The 19,666-nt window shown below is 40.1% G+C and overlaps 1 protein-coding gene across 1 annotated transcript in view; it reads left to right on the forward strand.

The window, feature by feature from the left end:
• GRID2 (glutamate ionotropic receptor delta type subunit 2) overlaps positions 1 to 19,666 on the forward strand; it is a 740,228-nt gene that overhangs the window by 45,638 nt on the left and 674,924 nt on the right. Inside the window, exon 3 of the mRNA XM_040344854.1 lies at positions 4,000 to 4,205. Within this exon, the coding sequence (XP_040200788.1) occupies positions 4,000 to 4,205 (206 nt within the window). The remainder of the gene's footprint in view (positions 1 to 3,999; positions 4,206 to 19,666) is intronic.

Here is a 19,666-nt window from a genome sequence, read left to right on the forward strand (position 1 = left end):
ATTTGAATCTAGCTACAAGTGCATAACTTTACATTTGTCAGCATTAAATCACCTTTGCCACAATCTAGTTTTTCTAACAAATTGTGCACTGACCACTTAACGACCAAGCCTTTTTCTGAGATTTGGTGTTTACTTAAAAAAACTTTTTTTTGCTAGAAAATTACTTAGAACCCCAAAACATTATATCTTTTTTTCTAACACCCTAGAGAGTAAAATGGTGGTCGTTGCAATACTTTTTGTGACACCGTATTTGCGCAGCGGTCTTACAAGCACACTTTTTTGGGAAAAAAATCACTTTTATTGAATTTAAAAATAAGACAACAGTAAAGTTAGCTACTTTTTTTAATATTGTGAAATATAATTTTACGCTGAGTAAATTGATACCCAACATGTCATGCTTCAAAGTTGCTCCCGCTCGTGGAATGGCGACAAACTTTTACCCTTAAAAATTTCCATTGGCGATGTTTACATTTTTTTTACAGGTTGCATGTTTTGAGTTACAGAGGTCTAGGGCTAGAATTATTGCTCTTGCTCTAACGATCGCGGTGTGGTTTGAACACTGTTTTCATATGCGGGCGCTGCTCACGAATGCGTTCGCTTCTGCGCGCAAGCTCGTCGGGACAAGGCTCTTTTAAAAAAAATCGTATTTATTTTAATTACATTTTTTTCTTTTGACACTGTTTTAAAATAAAAATAAAAAATTGGGTCACTTTTATTTCTATTACAAGGAATGTAAACATCCCTTGTAATAGAAAAAAGCATGACAAGTCCTCTTAAATATGAGATCTGGTGGTCAAAAGTACCTCAGATCTCATATTTAGACTAAAATGCAATAAAAATAAATATTTTTATGTCATTTAAAAAAATAGCCCTTTAAGAGCATTGGGCAATGATATGGAGATGGAGGTGGGGGCGATCACCTCTGCCAACAACTCCGGCAAGTGGCGGAGGGCACCAGAGAGTGGCAGGGGCCTATCCCACCGCCAATGAAAGTGATCTTGCGGTGAATTTGCTATAGAGACCACTTTTATCTGAAAGCGGACTGCTCACTCTTGAAGAGGGTACCGGGGTTATGGTAGCTATCTGCTACATAACAACGGTATTCCTCTTCAAAGTAGCAATGTATTCCTGCGGCGGGCAGTCCATAAGTGGTTAAGGTCTGTACCCTGGAGAGACCCTGATTTTGGGCTAGGTAAGTAGGAAAGCGTCACGTCTTCGTCGTAGTGGGTGGGGAACATTTTTGGAGACTAACTGAGATGCAATTTTATGGATGTAGGTTTCAAATGGGAGAAGTGTGGAGTTGCAAAACAGGTAATCAGTCCTGGTGAAGGTGTGATGTGGTGGGGAGTAGAAGGTATAATCCCTGTCTTCTGGGTGGGCCATTCTCCATACATCGATGAGCTGAAAGGGCCTCCACAAAGGTTGCAAGAGTGGTACATGAGGGGAGGGGATGATACAGGGAGATTCACCCATTGATTTGTCTTCTGAGGCATCCATGAGTGAATTAAAATCCCCCCCGCTATGAGGGGGATGTGTAGGTAAGGTGATAGATGAGCGGATACTGTTTGAAAGAGTGTTGGGAGTATATACATTAGTAATGGCTAAATCTGTATTGGAGATGCATATGTGTATGGCACCGAGATTAACTCACAAGGTAGATTTTTTTGATTTTTATGAATAAGGATCAGTACACCTGCCTTATTTTTTATTGATGCCGACCCGTACACTTGGCCTACCCAAAGTTTTTGAACCGGTTCAAAATCTTCCCGGGGAAGATGTGTCTTCAGCAAACTGTTTGGGCAATGGAGGGCAATATCTGTTTCTGGTCTTTTGAGGTGGCGAACAACTGCCATCCTTTTATTAGGGGAAGCGCAGCCATTGGTACTCCAAAATATGATCTGCATGGTGTGGGCAGGATCTAGGTGGGGAGGGTGGGAGCTGCCATCTACAGATGGAAGACTGTGTTTGAAGGGGGTAATGAAAATTAATTTGAGTACCAGGAGGGGGGTGAGTGGAGAGAGCCTGGCGAGGGCAAGCAGTGTGTACAAGGGAGGGGAGGGGTGAGAGAAGGGTATACCGCTCTAAGGTAGCAGAACATAAGATAAAAAGAGTGTTTGCTCTACTGACACCAATGATGAGATTCTGTTTCTCCTATTGATAAAAAACAACGGGGTGCTATTTCTCCTACTGATACCAACAATGGGGCACTAATCATACTACTAAAACCAATGATGAGGCACTATTTCTATTTCTGATACCAACAATGAGGCGCTATTTCCCACCCTAATACCAAAGATGCATTGCTTATGCCCACTGAAGCCAGGACATTTTCTACTCCCCATGGACACAGTCCAGCCCCCCTAAAATCTGAAGGCTAGTAAACTGGCCCTTTGCTCGGAAAGTTTGGAGACCCCTGGTCTAATCAATCTAGTGCCCTTAATTCAGTGTTTTCATGAAAAGACTACATTATGACCACAAGGTGGTGCATGCAATCATTAGAAGCATATTATATAACATATTATAAAAATTATTCATAACAGCTGTGAGAATGCTTGAGACATCCTCACAGTTTTTCTTTTATAAACATTTTCCAATATGTCTGATTTATTACTATGGATTTCTGTACTTTGTTTATTGCGCTATACACCACATTATCATGTGTCACAGTATAAAGCCTTCTACTATTCACCATTTATTACAACAAACTGGCATATTAATAACATGGTACCCAGCAAATCACATATGTAACGTACATTAGCAATGTTTAACACCCTTTAAAAGATACATCATTTGATTAGATCTTTTATGACAATAGAGATAATATAATAAAGGAACTCAACAGATAACAATTATACCAGTGTTGCTTGTAATGTAATGCCTTGATGTGAAATATAAAAAATAATAATTAAAAAGTAGATGTGTATTAGGTTATATCCAACTATTCAATATCCAGGTTTTTGTGTTTTGTGTATTCCTGGCAGATAAAAAAAAAATACAAATGTATGTGGGTATTCATAAAACAAAACAAAAAACATTTTTTTCAAATAACTAGTGTACGCATGTGAAATTGATTTAAGATCAGCCTCTTGTGATTCTCTGTATGGCAAAGTTGTACAACAGAAGCAAAATAGGTCACCAATCAATTGAACTGCAATGCTCATGTGCTAATAATGAGGACAGGAGTTGGAGTTATCAGTTTGCTGCTACTCCTTTAATGTCCAGTTACAGACTGGGGTCTGGTAAAAAAAAAAACATGATGTTACTTTCCTGTAGTAGAGAAAAGGCACATCTTCAGGCTAGCTTTGCGGCCTTACAGGTTTGTGTAAATCTGTGGAGTGTATGGACAGAAATGTATATCTTTTGGCAGGTAAAACAGCGCTCATATACATTCTGTGTTGCATCTGTGTAATTAGCTGTTTACTAGATATTCAGATTTAAGTAAAAGAAGCATAACATAATTGTACAGGATGAGAGGCAGCTAATATTTTTCAATATCAACTAGGTTGCTAAAAACTTAAACAGTTTACTTGCCCATGACATAGATGTGCAACGGGGAAAAAAAGTCTGCGAGTGGGCTGATACTGCTACAAATACACTTTTTTTTTTACTATTCCCATGCAAATGATTTTATTGGCTGGATGCTTCCAGGATACTTCCAACATTGGCAAATCAAAACATAAATAAATGGGTGAATACACAAATTTCTGATCCATCTCTATGGATGCTTTTACACCTGATAGGTATGTTTTTTTTTAATAATGCAAACTATCTCAAACATTTACCAATTTTCTTCCTATTGAACGAATTGCCTTCAGAGACAGTGATAAAAGAATTGTAGTATGAGTCCACTTGGAAGAGGCTGTACAACACAATTGAACATATGTGCAGCTTAACCTTCCATTTCATGAAAGCAAATTGACTTTCCAAACCAGCCTAGGCATTTAATTGATGTGTTTCTGTTAACTGATTAGCATTTTGATGGACTTTTGATGTTTCTAGATATCCGTGGAATACAAGAGTTTTTGGATAGAGTATCTCAGCAGGGAATGGATGTAGCTTTGCAGAAGGTGGAAAACAACATTAATAAGATGATCACAGGACTCTTTGCTACTCTGCGCATAGAGGAGCTAAATCGCTACAGGGACACGCTGAGAAGAGCCATTCTCGTTATGAGCCCAACAACTGCCAAATCCTTCATTACTGAGGTAAGAAATAACCTAAACTGTTTTTATGGCTGCTTGTTACTTTCTTCAATTGTTTCAATTCGAGCTCATGGTGCTGCAGCTAACGAGCCAGTTTAGTACAAATGTATATACCAAAATAAACACTCTTAATTGTGCTCTTAGCCTAACCAGAAGATACTTTATGACACAGACAAATACAAGTACAATATATTGCTCTGAAAAACATGTACATTTATGGTAATGTGGGAACTTTCAAGGATGATAAGTTGGCTGCTGTTTGTTCTATGAGCCATCTTTCAAACAGACATCTTAGGCAATGAAGGCACTAGATATTGTAATTTACATTAAGCAATATGCACAAAACAAGAAAGATTAGAACACTTCCAAATTGAATTTCCAGAAGCAGTCTGCACTTTCTTACAATATTTTATTTTCTTACAAAGATGGGTAACAAGCTTTTCATTCAAGCTCATTAATAAGACTGAATATTAAGAAGGTGTCCTGGCTCAAGTATAGCTTAATGGGTCACTTCAAAGATGTTCCATGTAGATGTTTTAAGTACTTTCTAGAAATAAATTAAATTCCCTTGTGTTGTAGATTAAAAGACATATAACTTAATAGTCCAGGCAATATGTGCACATGCATAAATACCATTTTATGTTCATTTACATATGAAACTGTATGTGGTGCTTCCAAGAACCAATGGTAAACATGGACAAAAAAACATCTTTCACAATCATTTTGGATGGCAATACAGCTCAAAATCAAATATTGCGTTATTTTTAATAGACTATACCTTGTTATTTATTTAATAGAAAATGGACATGATAACTACAAAATACACAGAGCAATATACAGTAGGTCACTGTTTCCAAAGTGATTGAATGTGAGTGGGGCATTCATGAATATAAAGTAAGATCTTACTACATTGCAACTGACTAAATATGTGTCTTAAAAAAGCACAAGAGACAAAACATTGAGGTAAACTATGATACTGTACATGCTGCATTAAATATAACAAGTAGGTCAAAACAGAAGATCTACTTATGAATCTGCAAACAACCCAAATCAAGAATAGTTGAAGTTGTATTTATTTTGTCAGGGAGTAGTCATTACAGATAACACCAAAAATAATGAAAGGGGACACAATCCCCAAACAATTTTTAAGTTTAAGGCCCCTTTCCATTTTCGGATTAAAAAGGGACATACATTGGTCCCTATGTGATTGCGGGTGTCAGCGGATGAACATCCGCTGACACCCGTAATCGTCCGCCTCCGCAAACATCCGATTTTGCAGACGGAAGAAAATCCTATTTTTTCTTCCGTCTGCAGAGCGGATCAGATGAACACGGACACACGGTCCATGTTCATCCGCTCCCCCTATAGGGGAGAGCAGAGAAAAGACAGGGCGTTCCCTTCACAGTGTGCAGAGAACGCCCTGTCATCCGCCGGCTCAGCGGGGATATACAGAGCGATCCCTGCTGAGCTTACGCACATACGGAGGCGGATCATTACTGATCCGCCCCGTGTGAAAGGGGCCTTAATGAGTTGACATGGACAGTATGTTATAAAACAACATAATATAGTAATTAATATTGTTGGGTGGGGATAAATGAGGTATTATCAGATGAAAATCTTTGTGATTTCATCCCTATTGGCCTGCCAAATGTAGGGATTTTAAAGAGCAGAGGGAGCAGAAGAAGGGAACACAAATGAATAGAGGGAAAGCAAAAAAAAGGCAAAGCCAGATGCCAAGATGAACGAGGTGAGGTATACTTCCAAGATTCTGAGAATGTTGCTTTCTCCACATTAAAGCTAGGTATACATGTAGTGAGGTAACAAAGTCTAGATAGAGCAGTTTGCAAAGGTGCAGAATCATCATAAACAGAACAGCATTAATCCCATTCTCATTTGAGAGGAGGAATAGATTAATATGGCTCCACACACAACACCCATCAACAGAGCAGCAAGGCAACTGAAGTGCAGGACTATGGTCAAGTCAGTCAGCCAAGCGTTAGGTAACTTTAAACTAATCAGCAAATCTGTAGAAAGTTATTTTTATAAAAAAATGCTGGAAAAGTATAACAAACAGTAAAACAGAACAAGACACAATGCCAAGTAAAATGTCAGTTCTCTGCAAGGACAACCAAGGTATCCTGCTGCTAAAGTGTCCGCTGGGGTAGAAGCTAAATTAAACTGATGATGTTGGTGGGAAGAAGGCACCTTCTTCTATTCTTCAAACAGTTTTTATTGAAATCCAGGCAGGAGATGATTTGTCAGGGCAGAGTTTTAATTTCACAGAAGAGAGGCAAAAGGCCTTAAGGGACATGGGGAGATAGGCAATAGTTAGTTCTTCTGCACTAAGAGGTGAAATAGGCACTTACAATGATAAGAGCGCTCTGCAACCTGAAGCCAGGTGAGCAACAGCAGTGAGTAGCATTTAACCAGGATGTGGCAAAAGACATCCAGATATAGTGTGATCTGAGCACCATCAAGGTTAAAATATCGGGTTATCAGAATTCCACCCAATTTTAAGCAGGACGTATTCCTCTAGTAAAGCTTTGGAATCAGGATGGTCAGTATTCAGAGGTGGGAAAAAAGCTTCTGTGGAGAAATTTTCTCCTTCATGTTCCATTTTGTTTGTATGTATGGCATCCTGAGGCCCACCAGCATGATGGAAAAAAAGTGTATAAGTTCTTTCTAGTTTCAGGAACAGCTGGCTGGCTCAAACTCCTCTACTTCTCCTCTATACCACATGTTCAGCTGATATAAGTTGATGATAACAGTATCCCCATATTTTTCCTTGCTCTCTCATTCACATCTGTTCCTGGCCATAGACAAAAAATGTCCCAACCCAAGCATGCTTTTATCCACATGCAACCCTTTGACTATGACTAAGGATTGCTTGAGTTTCCATGCAGCATATAACTGTTAAATACATCCCAGAGCTGCTATTTTCCTGAAAAGTTGACGATGTGAAAAGTTAGGTAGAAAAGTGTTAATAAGGTCAACGTAGTGGAGAGGTTTTTGTATATAGCGTGTGTACAGCTTAAACAGATTTCATGATCGGCAACAAAAAAAAAGATATTGGTCATTATAATAATGTGAAATTACCTGCATTTTCCTCTCCAATGATCCACTGGTGCTTTATAAAGAGAATTCATTATTTTGTTGTTGTCTTTACGTTTCTTTTGCTGATCTGAGGGTATTTGAATTGTTGAGGGGTGACAGTGCTTAGTTGTCACCACCTCCTATATAGTGAGCATGCTTTTTTGGTGTATCTGTCATCTGAAGATATCAATTACACAGCCTGCTACCCATTTCCTGTGTTTGGTTGCACAGCACTGCCTGTGTACACTTCCAATCCCCAATGCTATATATTTTTGTACTACAGGGCTCGACATGTCAAGGAATACTAGGTGATTATGTGTGCACTTCAGTCAAATATGTATAGAGAGTGCTCCCCAATGAGTGTACTATGGGACTTTAAGGGCAACTAAAATGTGGTCATTTTGTGGGTGTTTCTATTGTCCTGGCGCTTCAGGGCTTTCAAAAATGTGATAGGTAGTCAGGAAATGAGATGCTCCTTGAATTTTGATCCCCCCTATACAGCTATATATACTAAATATATATAGCTCTGCATTGGTCTGTGCTTCCACCTTGGGACTAGACTTTATCTGACTTGTGTAGCTGCCAACTCCTACGCTGTAGTGAGCAGCTCTTCTCACATGTGTATGATATTTTGAATGCTGGTCAGATAAGAGACTAAAACAAACACTGAGTTTGGATACAAAATGGACTTCAGTTAGGTTTTATCAAACTAAATTAAAACACTTTATTGCAGGGGTGCCTAACCTTTTGAAGAGCAAGGGCCACTTAAGTGACTTGGTAACTGGTCGCGGGCCACAATGAGTGGAGCAGGTGGATGCCATGTCCGTGTCTGCTCTGCACATGCAGAGTGGACACAGCCCACAATACTTATTAGTGGATCACATTGGAGGTAGAACACAAGTCGGTTTATGTCTGCCAGTACTTAGAGGTGAATAGGGGGTCCAATTTGGCAGACTGTTGGACTGACCATGTGAAAGGGGCCCAAGGCTGCTTTCACACTGATGCGCTGCGGTTTAGCCGCACCACGGGTGCAACACAGTGTACCTCTGGCTTTCCTGCTCTTTGCAATAGCCTTCTATTATGTTCTGCAGGTTTAGTGCATTTTCAGAAAGCTCACCAAACTCACAGATAATAACAGAAGTCTATAGCTCAGTGCAGGTACTCCACAGAAAAGCTTCTCTGCACCTGCTTCAAGCCTAAAGAAGGGACACGCTCGCGAGCCTGAATCCCGGAAGTGACGACAACATCACATCACGGAGCCTCCACGATGCCCGTCCCAGCTGCCGGTCAGCGCTGTACACATTCAGTGCAGACAGGACTGCTACAGGACTCAGATCTCCACCATCATCAGTTTGTGATGTACACACTTCACCAGGATGCGGTGACGTACAACACGTACGACGGCACTCTAAAGGGGAAGTTCTATCTGCCTTTGGGCTGCTTTAGCTGATTCCATGTTAGCAAAAGACGATTCGCGCTTTTCTGTCTGTTACAGCGTGATGAATGTGCTTACTCCATTATGAATGGTAGTTTTACCAGAACGAGCGCTTCCGTCTCATAACTTGCTTCTGAGCATGCGTGGGTTTAAAACGTTGTTTTAGCCCACACACGCTCATTTTTTACAAGCCGAAAAACAACATTTTTTAACCACTTCCCGACCGCCTGCCATAACCTTTGCCAGTGTCATTAGTACAATGTCAGTGCATATTTTTAGCACTGATCACTTTAATAATATCACTTGTTCCCAAAAAAGTGTCAAAAGTGTGAGATAGTTGTCTGATCTGTCTGCCGCAATATTTGTAAGTAAAAAAAATAAAAATAAATAAAAATGACATAAAAATAACCCCTATTTTCTAGACACTAAAACTTTTGCGCAAACCAATCAATATACGCTTATTGGGATTTTATTTTTACCAAAAATATGTAGCAGAATACATATTGGCCTAAATTGATGAAGTTGTATAGCAGAAAGTAAAAAATATTGTTTTTTCTTTAAAATTGTCGTTCTTTTTTTTGTTTATAGTAAAAAAAAATATTAACCGCAGAGATGATCAAATACTGCCAAAAAAGGTCTATTTGTGGGTAAAAAAAGGACATCAATTTTATTTGGGTACAGTGTTGTACAACCGCACAATTGTCAGTTAAATTAACGCAGTGCCGTATCGCAAACAATGGCCTGGTCTTTAAGGGGGTAAAACCTTCCGGTCTGAAATAACTAAGGAAAACAAATTCTAAGACTTTAATACCTTTTGTGATGTTGCACTTGGAATGTATTAAGCTAATTTTAATTAAAGGTTTAATTGGGCTTTAAACTATAAGATAATTTAGGGACAATATAATATGTGTTGCTACTCCTAAACACAAATTTGAAATTGATTAAATTCACAGAAACGTTGAGCTATTTTACCACACGTGAAATAATTATATTTTTCTGTACACATTTGACATTAAATGAACATGATATACAGTATCTGAATTTGCTTAGCCATAGTAGAAACATAGGTCTTGTTACGAAATCCTAAAGACACAGTTCTGCACAATATGATTATTTTGCTGTCCCTGCACATGAATTACTCAAGGTTATTCTCCACATAATTTTTTTCTAAATTGAGCCCTTGAAGTTTACTGCACATTTTTATGATTAGTGAGCATGTTCTTGAAGAAAAGAATAAACAAGAATGAATTGAGTGAATAGTCACATAATACACTGTGCATACACACTCAATTTATAACATATATTAGATATCATTTGTCTGTCTCACTACAAAATTACCCTTTTTTTCTTTCTTTTATATATTTATTTCATTTTTTTAGTCTGTGTTTGCATGCAGATTTATGAATCTATATACTGTATATCAGTCAATATTGTGTATATACAGTATCTTAGTATGTTTTCTTTCAACGGTGTCCAGTTTTGTTACCAAGTATATCACCATTTTACCATGACACATCTTTATGACTTCGCAAAAACGCATCTGTTTCTCCTATAAGATAATCTTGCAAATCCAAAGTTCTAAAGCAGTGCAGTACATTAATAATTCTTGATAATTGTGTTTGTGAGCTATACTGTATTTTCCTAATGTCAGTTCTGGTTCTTGAAGAAATAAAGAAGATTTTACTATTGGTTTATATGGGGTTCTTTAGGTAAAAGTGTACTGAGGAGAATATAAAGGCTTCCACGTCTGACCTCCTTCTGAGAATGCTACTTTCCTAGCAGTTTCTGGCTTCAATATTTTGAGACCTGAATTAGAACCAACATGCAAAACAGGAAAGACCAAGTAAAATCAGAGCTCCTAATCTACATATGCATTGAAGGACATTGATTCAGACACAGACTCAGCCATGAGACTAGTATTTTTATGAGGGAGGTCAACAGTGATATCCACATACTTCTCAGTTAGAGAAGAGTTGGTGGGGACTGGATGAGAAGGTGTTAATGAAAGCGATAAAATAGGTCTGCTCGACAGTGTAGACACAAGAACTTTATTTTTGGAGGGCAGATTTATATCTATTGATGTCTTTGAGAGACTTAGTCTCAAGAGCACGACTATGTTTTTTGAGACTTCTGGTGTCATCTGTTTGCCAGGGTTGTAGAAGTCGGGCCTAATTCTGTGTGTAGTGAGGGGGAGAGCTTGTCTAAGGCGGAGGATAGTGATCTATTTTAGACAGAAGTGGCTAGATTGGGCAAGGATGGGGTAATATTTTTTCATACAGTTGGTCAGTAGCAGAAACGATAAGAGAAGGGTTGAAGTGGCAAAGGTTTCAATCTGTAAATGTTAGGTGGTTGGAGAGAGAGAGAGGTGATGGAAGACAGGGAGAGAGCAAAACTTTTAAGGTGGTGATCAGAGCAAGTAAAATTATTATTGAAGAGGTTGCACAGAGTGCATAGGTAGGAGAATACAAGGCCGAGAGTGTTGCCATCAGAGTGAGCAGAAGCATTTTTTACCCATTGCTTCAGGACAAATGAGGAAGTTAGACTAAGAAGTTTAGAAGTAGCAGTATTGTTAGTATTAACAGGGATATTGAAGTCGCCAAAAATGAGTGTGGGAATTTCAGAAGAGAGAAAATAGGGTAGCCAGGCTAAAAAGTCATCAAGGAAAGTTGATACTGGTCCAGGGGGCTGGTAGATCACAGCAATTCTTATGGTAATGGGAGAAAATAGATGTATACGGTAAGCTTCAAATGATGAGAGGGACAGAAAGGGAGGAGAGCGAAGAACCTGAAAGGTGCTTTGTGGATATTGGAGGATTCCCAGTCAACCTCTCTTGCATCCACTAGGTCTAGGGGAGTGAGTCCAGAGGAAAGCAGGAGAAGCAGTGTCAGATTCATGAAGCCAGGTTTCGGTGACAGGAAGTAGATTAACACCTTCCAATCTGGCCTATTGTAATATGACAGCTGGGCTGGAGCACTGTTGATCTGGGAGGACATCATATGATGTCATATCAGGATCGGCCTGCACCCCACGGGCCACGCTCCAGTGCTATCTGTCACCCTGTGACTGGACACAGCCGATGACAGATTACTGTACCGACCCATGGTCTGTAGCATGTGACCAATGTGGCCAATCACAGCAGATCACATGACAGTTGAAGACAAAGAAACACTTTGTTACATGCCTTTCATTGTATACTATTGTGATATTGTGATAAGCTCTGTGATTGCTCACAGTCATCACATGGTACAGACAGGGTCAATCACAGCCCATCTGTACCATGTGATTACCTGTGGCCAATCACAGATAAACACAATAGTAAACACTTGATGAGTAGTTGTCATTCATAAAAAATTGTTGCTTATAACTATAAAATAAGCATATAAATATGGTGTGTAAAAAAAAACTGATCACCTCCCCAGAGTAGTACAGTGTTAAAAAAGAGAAAACATTTAATAAAAAATATATATATATAAATATTTATATGAATATATATATATATATATATATATATATATATATATATATATATATATATATATATATATATATATATATATATATATATATATATATATATATTTACATACTGTCACCAGTAAGTGTCCTTCATTACCACCACACCAGTTATATGATGATGCTTACTGCACTGGTGACATTAAAAAAATTACTTTCTTAATTTTCCCAAAAATTGCTACAAAAATAAACAACTTCAAAAAACACTATACACCATAGTTGGCTTAATACCTTTCCTATAGAAAAAAAATATTTATTTGCAAAAAAAAATAATCAATGAAAAATACGTTTTTTTTTAAAAATCTGTATTTTTTCATTTGTTTTACAAAAAATAAAAAATAAAATAAAACAGTAGTGATTAAATATGACTGAAAGAAAGCTCTATTTGTGTGAAAAAATTAATAAAAATGTACAATGGATACAGTGTTGCAAGTCCACAAAATGTTCATTTAAAATGTGATCGTGCTAAAAGCTGAAAATTGGCCTGTTCAGGAAGGGGGTAAGAGTGCCGGTATTGAAGTGGTTAAAGGAGTTAGTGACAAGGAGCACATGAACAGTGGTGAGTTTGTTGCAGACAGAGTGGGCATTCCAGAGGGCACAGGAGAAGGGAAGGCTGGTTTTGGGAAGAAGAGGGATGGGAACTAAATTGTGTGGGTTGTGACAGCTGCTAGAGGGTACAAGGTGATGGGTGCATTGGATACAGTTAAATAAAGGAAGCCTAGGGTTTTGGGATATTTCTACAGAGGATAGGAGAAGCAGAAGGGTGAGGGAGCTAATATGAGAGTGTGATTTATATGAGGGGACATGCCCCAGCATCACAGCACCCTGGGGGTTCTATTAGCATGTGGGGTTAGAATTAGGAGGAGGTGATGAATGCAGTAATAAGGAGAGGGCATATTGTGGGGTGGAGATGAGGGGTGAAGGAAAGAGAGTTTAAAGAGAGAGGATACAACTGTGAGGACAGCTGAAGGGGGAAAACAAGGTCACCTGCAGTCTGGTGTTTTGTAATGTAGCTTGCTGTAGATGTTCGCTTCCTGCAATTGCTGAAGTGCAAGGGCAGAAGTGTCACTTAAAGAATCCCACTTTATTGGAAGTACCCCAACATTTGTCCCCCTGGCATGTAACCCCTTTGACATGTGTCCTCCATAAAGGTGGTCTTGTTTTCCCCTATGATGGGTGTGGATGGAATTTGACAATTAATCATACAGGAGTTAATATTAGGCCCACAGCTATCAGAGCAAACTTTTCACACCACCATCAAAATGCAAGAGGACCATGAGGGCAGGGTTGTAAAGATTTAGGTCAGCCCATAATTTAAGTAAGAGACTGTAACGGTCACCACCGTTTATGATATTCCATTCCATCAACCCACGACAGCTTATCCGACAGTCCGACAAGCCAGCAGACATGGTCCATAAGAAATCCCTCAGAAAGATGAGACATACGCTCTGTGTTCTGAGTCAAATGAATAAACTTTAATGGTACACTCTCAGCTTTTTATGCAGTTACAGGCATGTTACAGCAATCAAAGGAACAAAGACACACTCCACCCACACATCACACAATGGGGCTTCAATCACATTCTTTTAGATAATGACATTCAGAGGAGTTAATTATCCCCCAGACGTCCTGTCTCTGCGACAAGTTCCCCTCACCTGTTACACAAACACATTCCTTTACTAAACATAATTGACATGCTAATTCCCTACCCCTGAAAGGTGACATCTGACCTTTCAGACTTAATTAGTACAATGGACACATAATGTAATTACAGCAAGATACTTTAACATCCCATAATAGCCAGCCGAGGGCTGACTCTCAGTTTCAATCCACATCACCACAGTACAACCACTTGACAACTGGGCACTTAAACCCACTTAATAACCAGACCAATTTTCAGCTTTCGGTGCTCTCACATTTTGAATGACAATAAGTCATACAACACTGTAACCAAATGAAATTTTTGTCCTTTTTTTCCCACAAATAGAGCTTTCTTTTGGTGGTATTTGATCACCTCTGCGGTTTTTATTTGTTTCGCTATAAATGAAAAAAGAACGAAAATTTTGTAAAAAAATGAATTTTTCTTCATTTCTATTATAAAATTTTGCAAAAAATGAATTTTTCTTCATAAATTTGGCCTAAAATGTATACTGCTACATATCTTTGGTTAAAAAAAAAATTGGATATTATTTAGTCTGGGTGAAAGTTATAAGGTCTACAAGCTATGGTACCAATTACTGAAAATTGATCAATTTGATCACATCTGATGTACTGACAGCCTCTCTCATTTCTTGAGACCCTAACATGCCAGAAAAGTACAAATACCCCCTAAATGACCCCTTTTTGGAAAGAAGACATTCCAAGGTATTTAGAAAGAGGCATGGTGAGTTTTTTGAAGTTGTCATTTTTTCCCACAATTCTTTGCAAAATCAAGGTTTTTTTTATTTTTATTTTTTTTCCACAAAAGTTTCATATTAGCAGGTTATTTCTCACACACAGCATATGCATACCACAAATTACACCCCAAAACACATTCTGCTATTCCTCCCGAGTATGGCGATACCACATGTGTGAGACTTTTACACAGCGTGGCCACATACAGAGGCCCGACATGCAGGGAGCACCATCAGGCGTTCTGGAGCACCCAGACCAGTTCTGACATTTCTCTCCTACATGTAAAAATCATCATTTATTTGCTAGAAAATTACATAGAACCCCAAAACATTATATATGCTTTTTTAGCAAAGACCCTAGAGAATACAATGGCGGTTGTTGCAACTTTTTATCGCGCATGGTATTTGCACAGCAATTTTTCGAACGCATTTTTTTGGGAAATAAAACAGTTTTGTGCTTTTTAAAAAAAAACATTAAAGTTAGCCCAATGTTTTTGCATAATATGAAAGATGAAGTTACGCCGAGTAAATAGATACCCAACATGTCACCCTTCAATATTGCACACGCTTGTGGAATGGTGCCAAACTTCGCTACTTAAAAATCCCCATCGGTGACGTTTTAAATGTTTTTACTGGTTACATGTTTTTAGTTACAGAGGAGGTCTGGGGCCAAAATGATTGCTCTCGCTCTAACGTTCGCAGCGATACCCCACATGTGTGGTTTGAACACCGTTTTCATATGTGGGCGGGACTTACGTACACATTCGCTTCTGTATACGAGCACGCGGGAACAGGGGCGCTTTAAATATTTTTTTTTTATTTTTATTGTTCATTTCACTTTATTTATTTTAGTTTGACACGTTTTTCCCCAAAAATAAATGTTTTGATCACTTTTATTCCAATTACAAGGAATGGAAACATCCCTTGTAATAGGAATATAGCATGACAGGTCCTCTTTACAGTGAGATGTGGGGTCAATAAGACCCCACATCTCACCTCTAGGCTGGGAAGCCTGAAAAAAAACAAGAAAAAAAACGATCCTGGCTTCGATCGCAGCGGTGAGTCAGAAGAAGCACCGGAGGGCGAAGGGAGTGGGGACGTCCCTTTTTGCCTCCCGTAAGAATGATCAAGAGGCGGAACAGCCGCCATGATCGTTCTTATGGTGTAGAGAATCGCCGGCTGAAAAAAATGATATCTGAATGATGCCTGTAGCTGCAGGCATCATTTAGATATCCCTGCACAAAGTCAAGGACCTCATATGACGTGGGCGGGAAGTGGTTAAAACACATTTTTTTCCCCAGAGTATTTTCTGGGTATTGCAGAGTATTGGCCGGGGTATTGCAAAGTATTGGTGTGGGGGTATTGCAGAGTATTGGTGCGGGGGTATTGCAGAGTATGGTGTGGGGGTATTGCAGAGTATTGGTGCGGGGGTATTGCAGAGTATGGTGCGGGGGTATTGCAGAGTATTGGTGCGGGGGTATTGCAGAGTATTGTGTGGGGGGTATTGCAGAGTATTGTGTGGGGGGTATTGCAGAGTATTGTGTGGGGGGTATTGCAGAGTATTGTGTGGGGGGTATTGCAGAGTATTGTGCGGGGGGTATTGCAGAGTATTGTGCGGGGGGTATTGCAGAGTATTGCGTGGGGGGTATTGCAAAGTATTGGTGCGGGGGTATTGCAGAGTATTGGTGCGGGGGTATTGCAGAGTATGGTGCGGGGGTATTGCAGAGTATTGTGCGGGGGGTATTGCAGAGTATTGTGCGGGGGGTATTGCAGAGTATTGTGCGGGGGGTATTGCAGAGTATTGTGCGGGGGTACTGCAGAGTATTGCGCAAGGGGTACTGCAGAGTATTGCGCGGGGGGTACTGCAGAATATTGCGCGGGGGGTACTGCAGAGTATTGCGCGGGGGTACTGCAGAGTATTGCGCGGGGGTATTGCAGAGTATTGCGCGGGGGTATTGCAGAGTATTGCGCAAGGAGTACTGCAGAGTATTGCGCAGGGGTATTCCAGAGTATTGCGCGGGGGTATTGCAGAGTATTGCGCGGGGGTATTGCAGAGTATTGCGCGGGGGTTTTGCAGAGTATTGCGCGGGGGTTTTGCAGAGTATTGCGCAGGGGTTTTGCAGAGTATTGCGCAGGGGTTTTGCAGAGTATTGCGCAGGGGGTATTGCAGAGTAATTGCGCAGGGAAGGCAGAGCATTGCAGAGTATTGCGCAGGGAAGGCAGAGTATTGCAGGGGTTAATGCAGGGATGGCTGAGCAGGGATGGATGGATCTGTGACTGCAATAGTCACAGATCCATCCCACACTGCTGCTGCCATCTGCGCTCTCCTCTCACACTGTACCGATCGGTACAGCGAGAGGAGGGAGGAACCGGCGTCATCAAATGACGCCGGTTTGTTTACCTGGTAAAAGACCGCTGTTGTCGGTCAGTTACCGAGATCTGTGTAGCGCCGGGTCTCATAGACCCGGCGCGCACAGAATTTGCTGTGTGCGCGCCCGAGGCGGCGCGCATCACTGCTTCTGCTGGGCGCCGTTTCAGAACGGCGACCCCCAGTTAAGCAACCACCTTGCCGCCGTTTTTGGACGGCGGCTGGTGGTTAAGTGGTTAATAATTATGAGTTTTTGTGAGGACTGCCAATGTGAGATACATCATGAATGTTTAAGAGATAATGAGGTGGTGCAAAGCCATTGTGATGGAGTGGCTGAGAATTTAGAGGTGTGCCCCAGGATTCCATTGATGTAGTCTTAAGAGATGAGGCAGGTTTAGTAAGTAGGTGGTATACCAAGGAGACCCTGATGGCTAAAGCCTCCGTCAGAGTTTTTTTTACCAAGAACGGTTTTGCGGTGTGTCAGATGGGTGCGCACCGGCTTATTATCATGAAAGACATCATATGACGTCCAGTCAGGATAACGGAACCACCACCAGGCAATAATTTTGCTATAGGCCGGGTGGGAAGTGGTTAATTCAACGCCAGATTTTCGTATTGCTCCTCATAAAAGGCTGAATTCCTTCCTGAGGTGTGAAACTTCATCTTTTTCTGTTTGCTGTATCACAAAAAAGATTCAAACTACCATGGATGTGAAAAAAATGATACTCTGGGGTTTATTTACTGACAGAGTTGAGAATGTTCAATTAGTAAAGGGTTGGTTCACATTGCACGTGGATTTTGCCCTTGGCTAAGTGACGAAAGTGAAGCTGTTCTACTCATTTATCCAATCACATGCAAGAAAATATATGCGTGATAGGTTATTAAGTGAACACTGCAGCAAATATTATTTTTGAAAAGTGATGAGTCTCTTCTACTTTAAATAGTCAACCCATTTGATAGGCTTACCAAAAAATCTTCAATAGATGCCGTTATGCATATATTTCCTCCTAAGCAACTACAAGATTACCTGGACAAAAAAACTGTGTTCACTGTATGCATCTGACTCTTCAAATGTACATTGGGAATGTAGTGTAGCTTTAATTAATGCTTTTAACATTAGCTGATAACTTTCTTTTGGGCACAAATAACAAAAGAAGTGAAACTTCTGGCCATATCCCAACAGAGTTTCATCCAATTCTGCCAGTGATTCATGGACTTATTTTAGTTTGTTAGGATACAAACTTATGATAACAGCTGCACTGAACAGAAATAAAATAGTTTTCGTCAGCAGTAGAATAACTGGAAATTGAGATAATAAGCTATATTGTGCCTCTTTATCAAGACATTTTCTACCCCAGCCTGCTATAATGTTCTGCTCCTGTAAAATGTTCTTTTTAAAACTAAAAGATATTGGAGTCACTATAAAAGAGGTTATTCCAGCAGTTTGGTGACACTATAATACAAAATATAATATATAATATAAACTATTCATGATGCTAACAGACCTTGCTGCATTCTGCGCACTAGTTATAGGCTGACCTTTTAATCAACTTTCAAGATTATATTCAAACTGAATTTTGCCAGTTCAAAGAGATACTGGGAATCTATGAATAAAATCACAATTTAAGGTGTTAACATTTATAAATGGTGTGACTTTATTAGAATGTTTAAATCTTTAGTGAGTTATAGCCATTAAACCTGGATCATGTAATAAAAGCCCAATGCCATAAAATCTAAAAATAATACACTTGATATTTAACCGCATACTACTGTAGTATCAGATGAATCAAAACTAAGGCCCCGTACACACGAGAGGATCCATCCGCTGGAATTGATCCGCGGACCGGCTCCAGCGGATAGATCCCCTGGTGTGTACAATCCAGCGGATCTGTTTCCGTGGATTTTTATCCCCTGGGATGGATTTCCAGCGGATAAAAATTTTAAGACATGCTTTAAAATCTATCCGCTTGAATCCATCCCAACGGATTGATCCGCTGGTCTGTACAGACTCACCGGATCAATCCGTCCGAATGAATCCCCCGCATGCGTCGTAATGATTCGACGCATGCGTGGAATTCCTTATATGACAGCGTCGCGCACGTCGCCGCGTCATCATCGCGGTGACGGCGCGACACGTCGGCGCGGATTTCGATCCGGTGGTGAGTACACTCCATCGGATCAAAATCCTCGGAAATCCTCAAGAGGATTTATCCACGGAAACGGTCCGGTGGACCGTATCCGCGGATAAATCCTCTCGTGTGTACTAGGCCTTACACATGTTGGAGTAATCAACGTAAACATGAGGGAATGTTTTAGTGATAATATTTGCGTAATATTAAAGTGTATTTAAACCCAAAAATAAAAAAAATTATATTTTGCAGCTTACCAGTCCTTAGACATGGTGGCTGCATTTTTTTTCTTTTTTTTATTCTTTATTTTCATCTAATGAACTGGCCAGTAACATACTTCATGTTGTTAGGTGCAGGGCCGGCGCTACCACTAGGCGGATTAGGCGACCGCCTAGAGCGCACTGCCGCCTAGAGCGCACTGCCGCTATTACTCCCGAGTCCCGCACTGTCCTCCACAAAATGCTGGCAGCGCCCTCAGCCCTGACATGTCAAGCAGCCCCCCCCACAGCGCGGCTCGAGTTCTCCGCTCCGAG

The sequence above is a fragment of the Rana temporaria genome, chromosome 1 (assembly GCF_905171775.1).
Source record: "Rana temporaria chromosome 1, aRanTem1.1, whole genome shotgun sequence".
Lineage (NCBI taxonomy): Eukaryota > Metazoa > Chordata > Amphibia > Anura > Ranidae > Rana > Rana temporaria.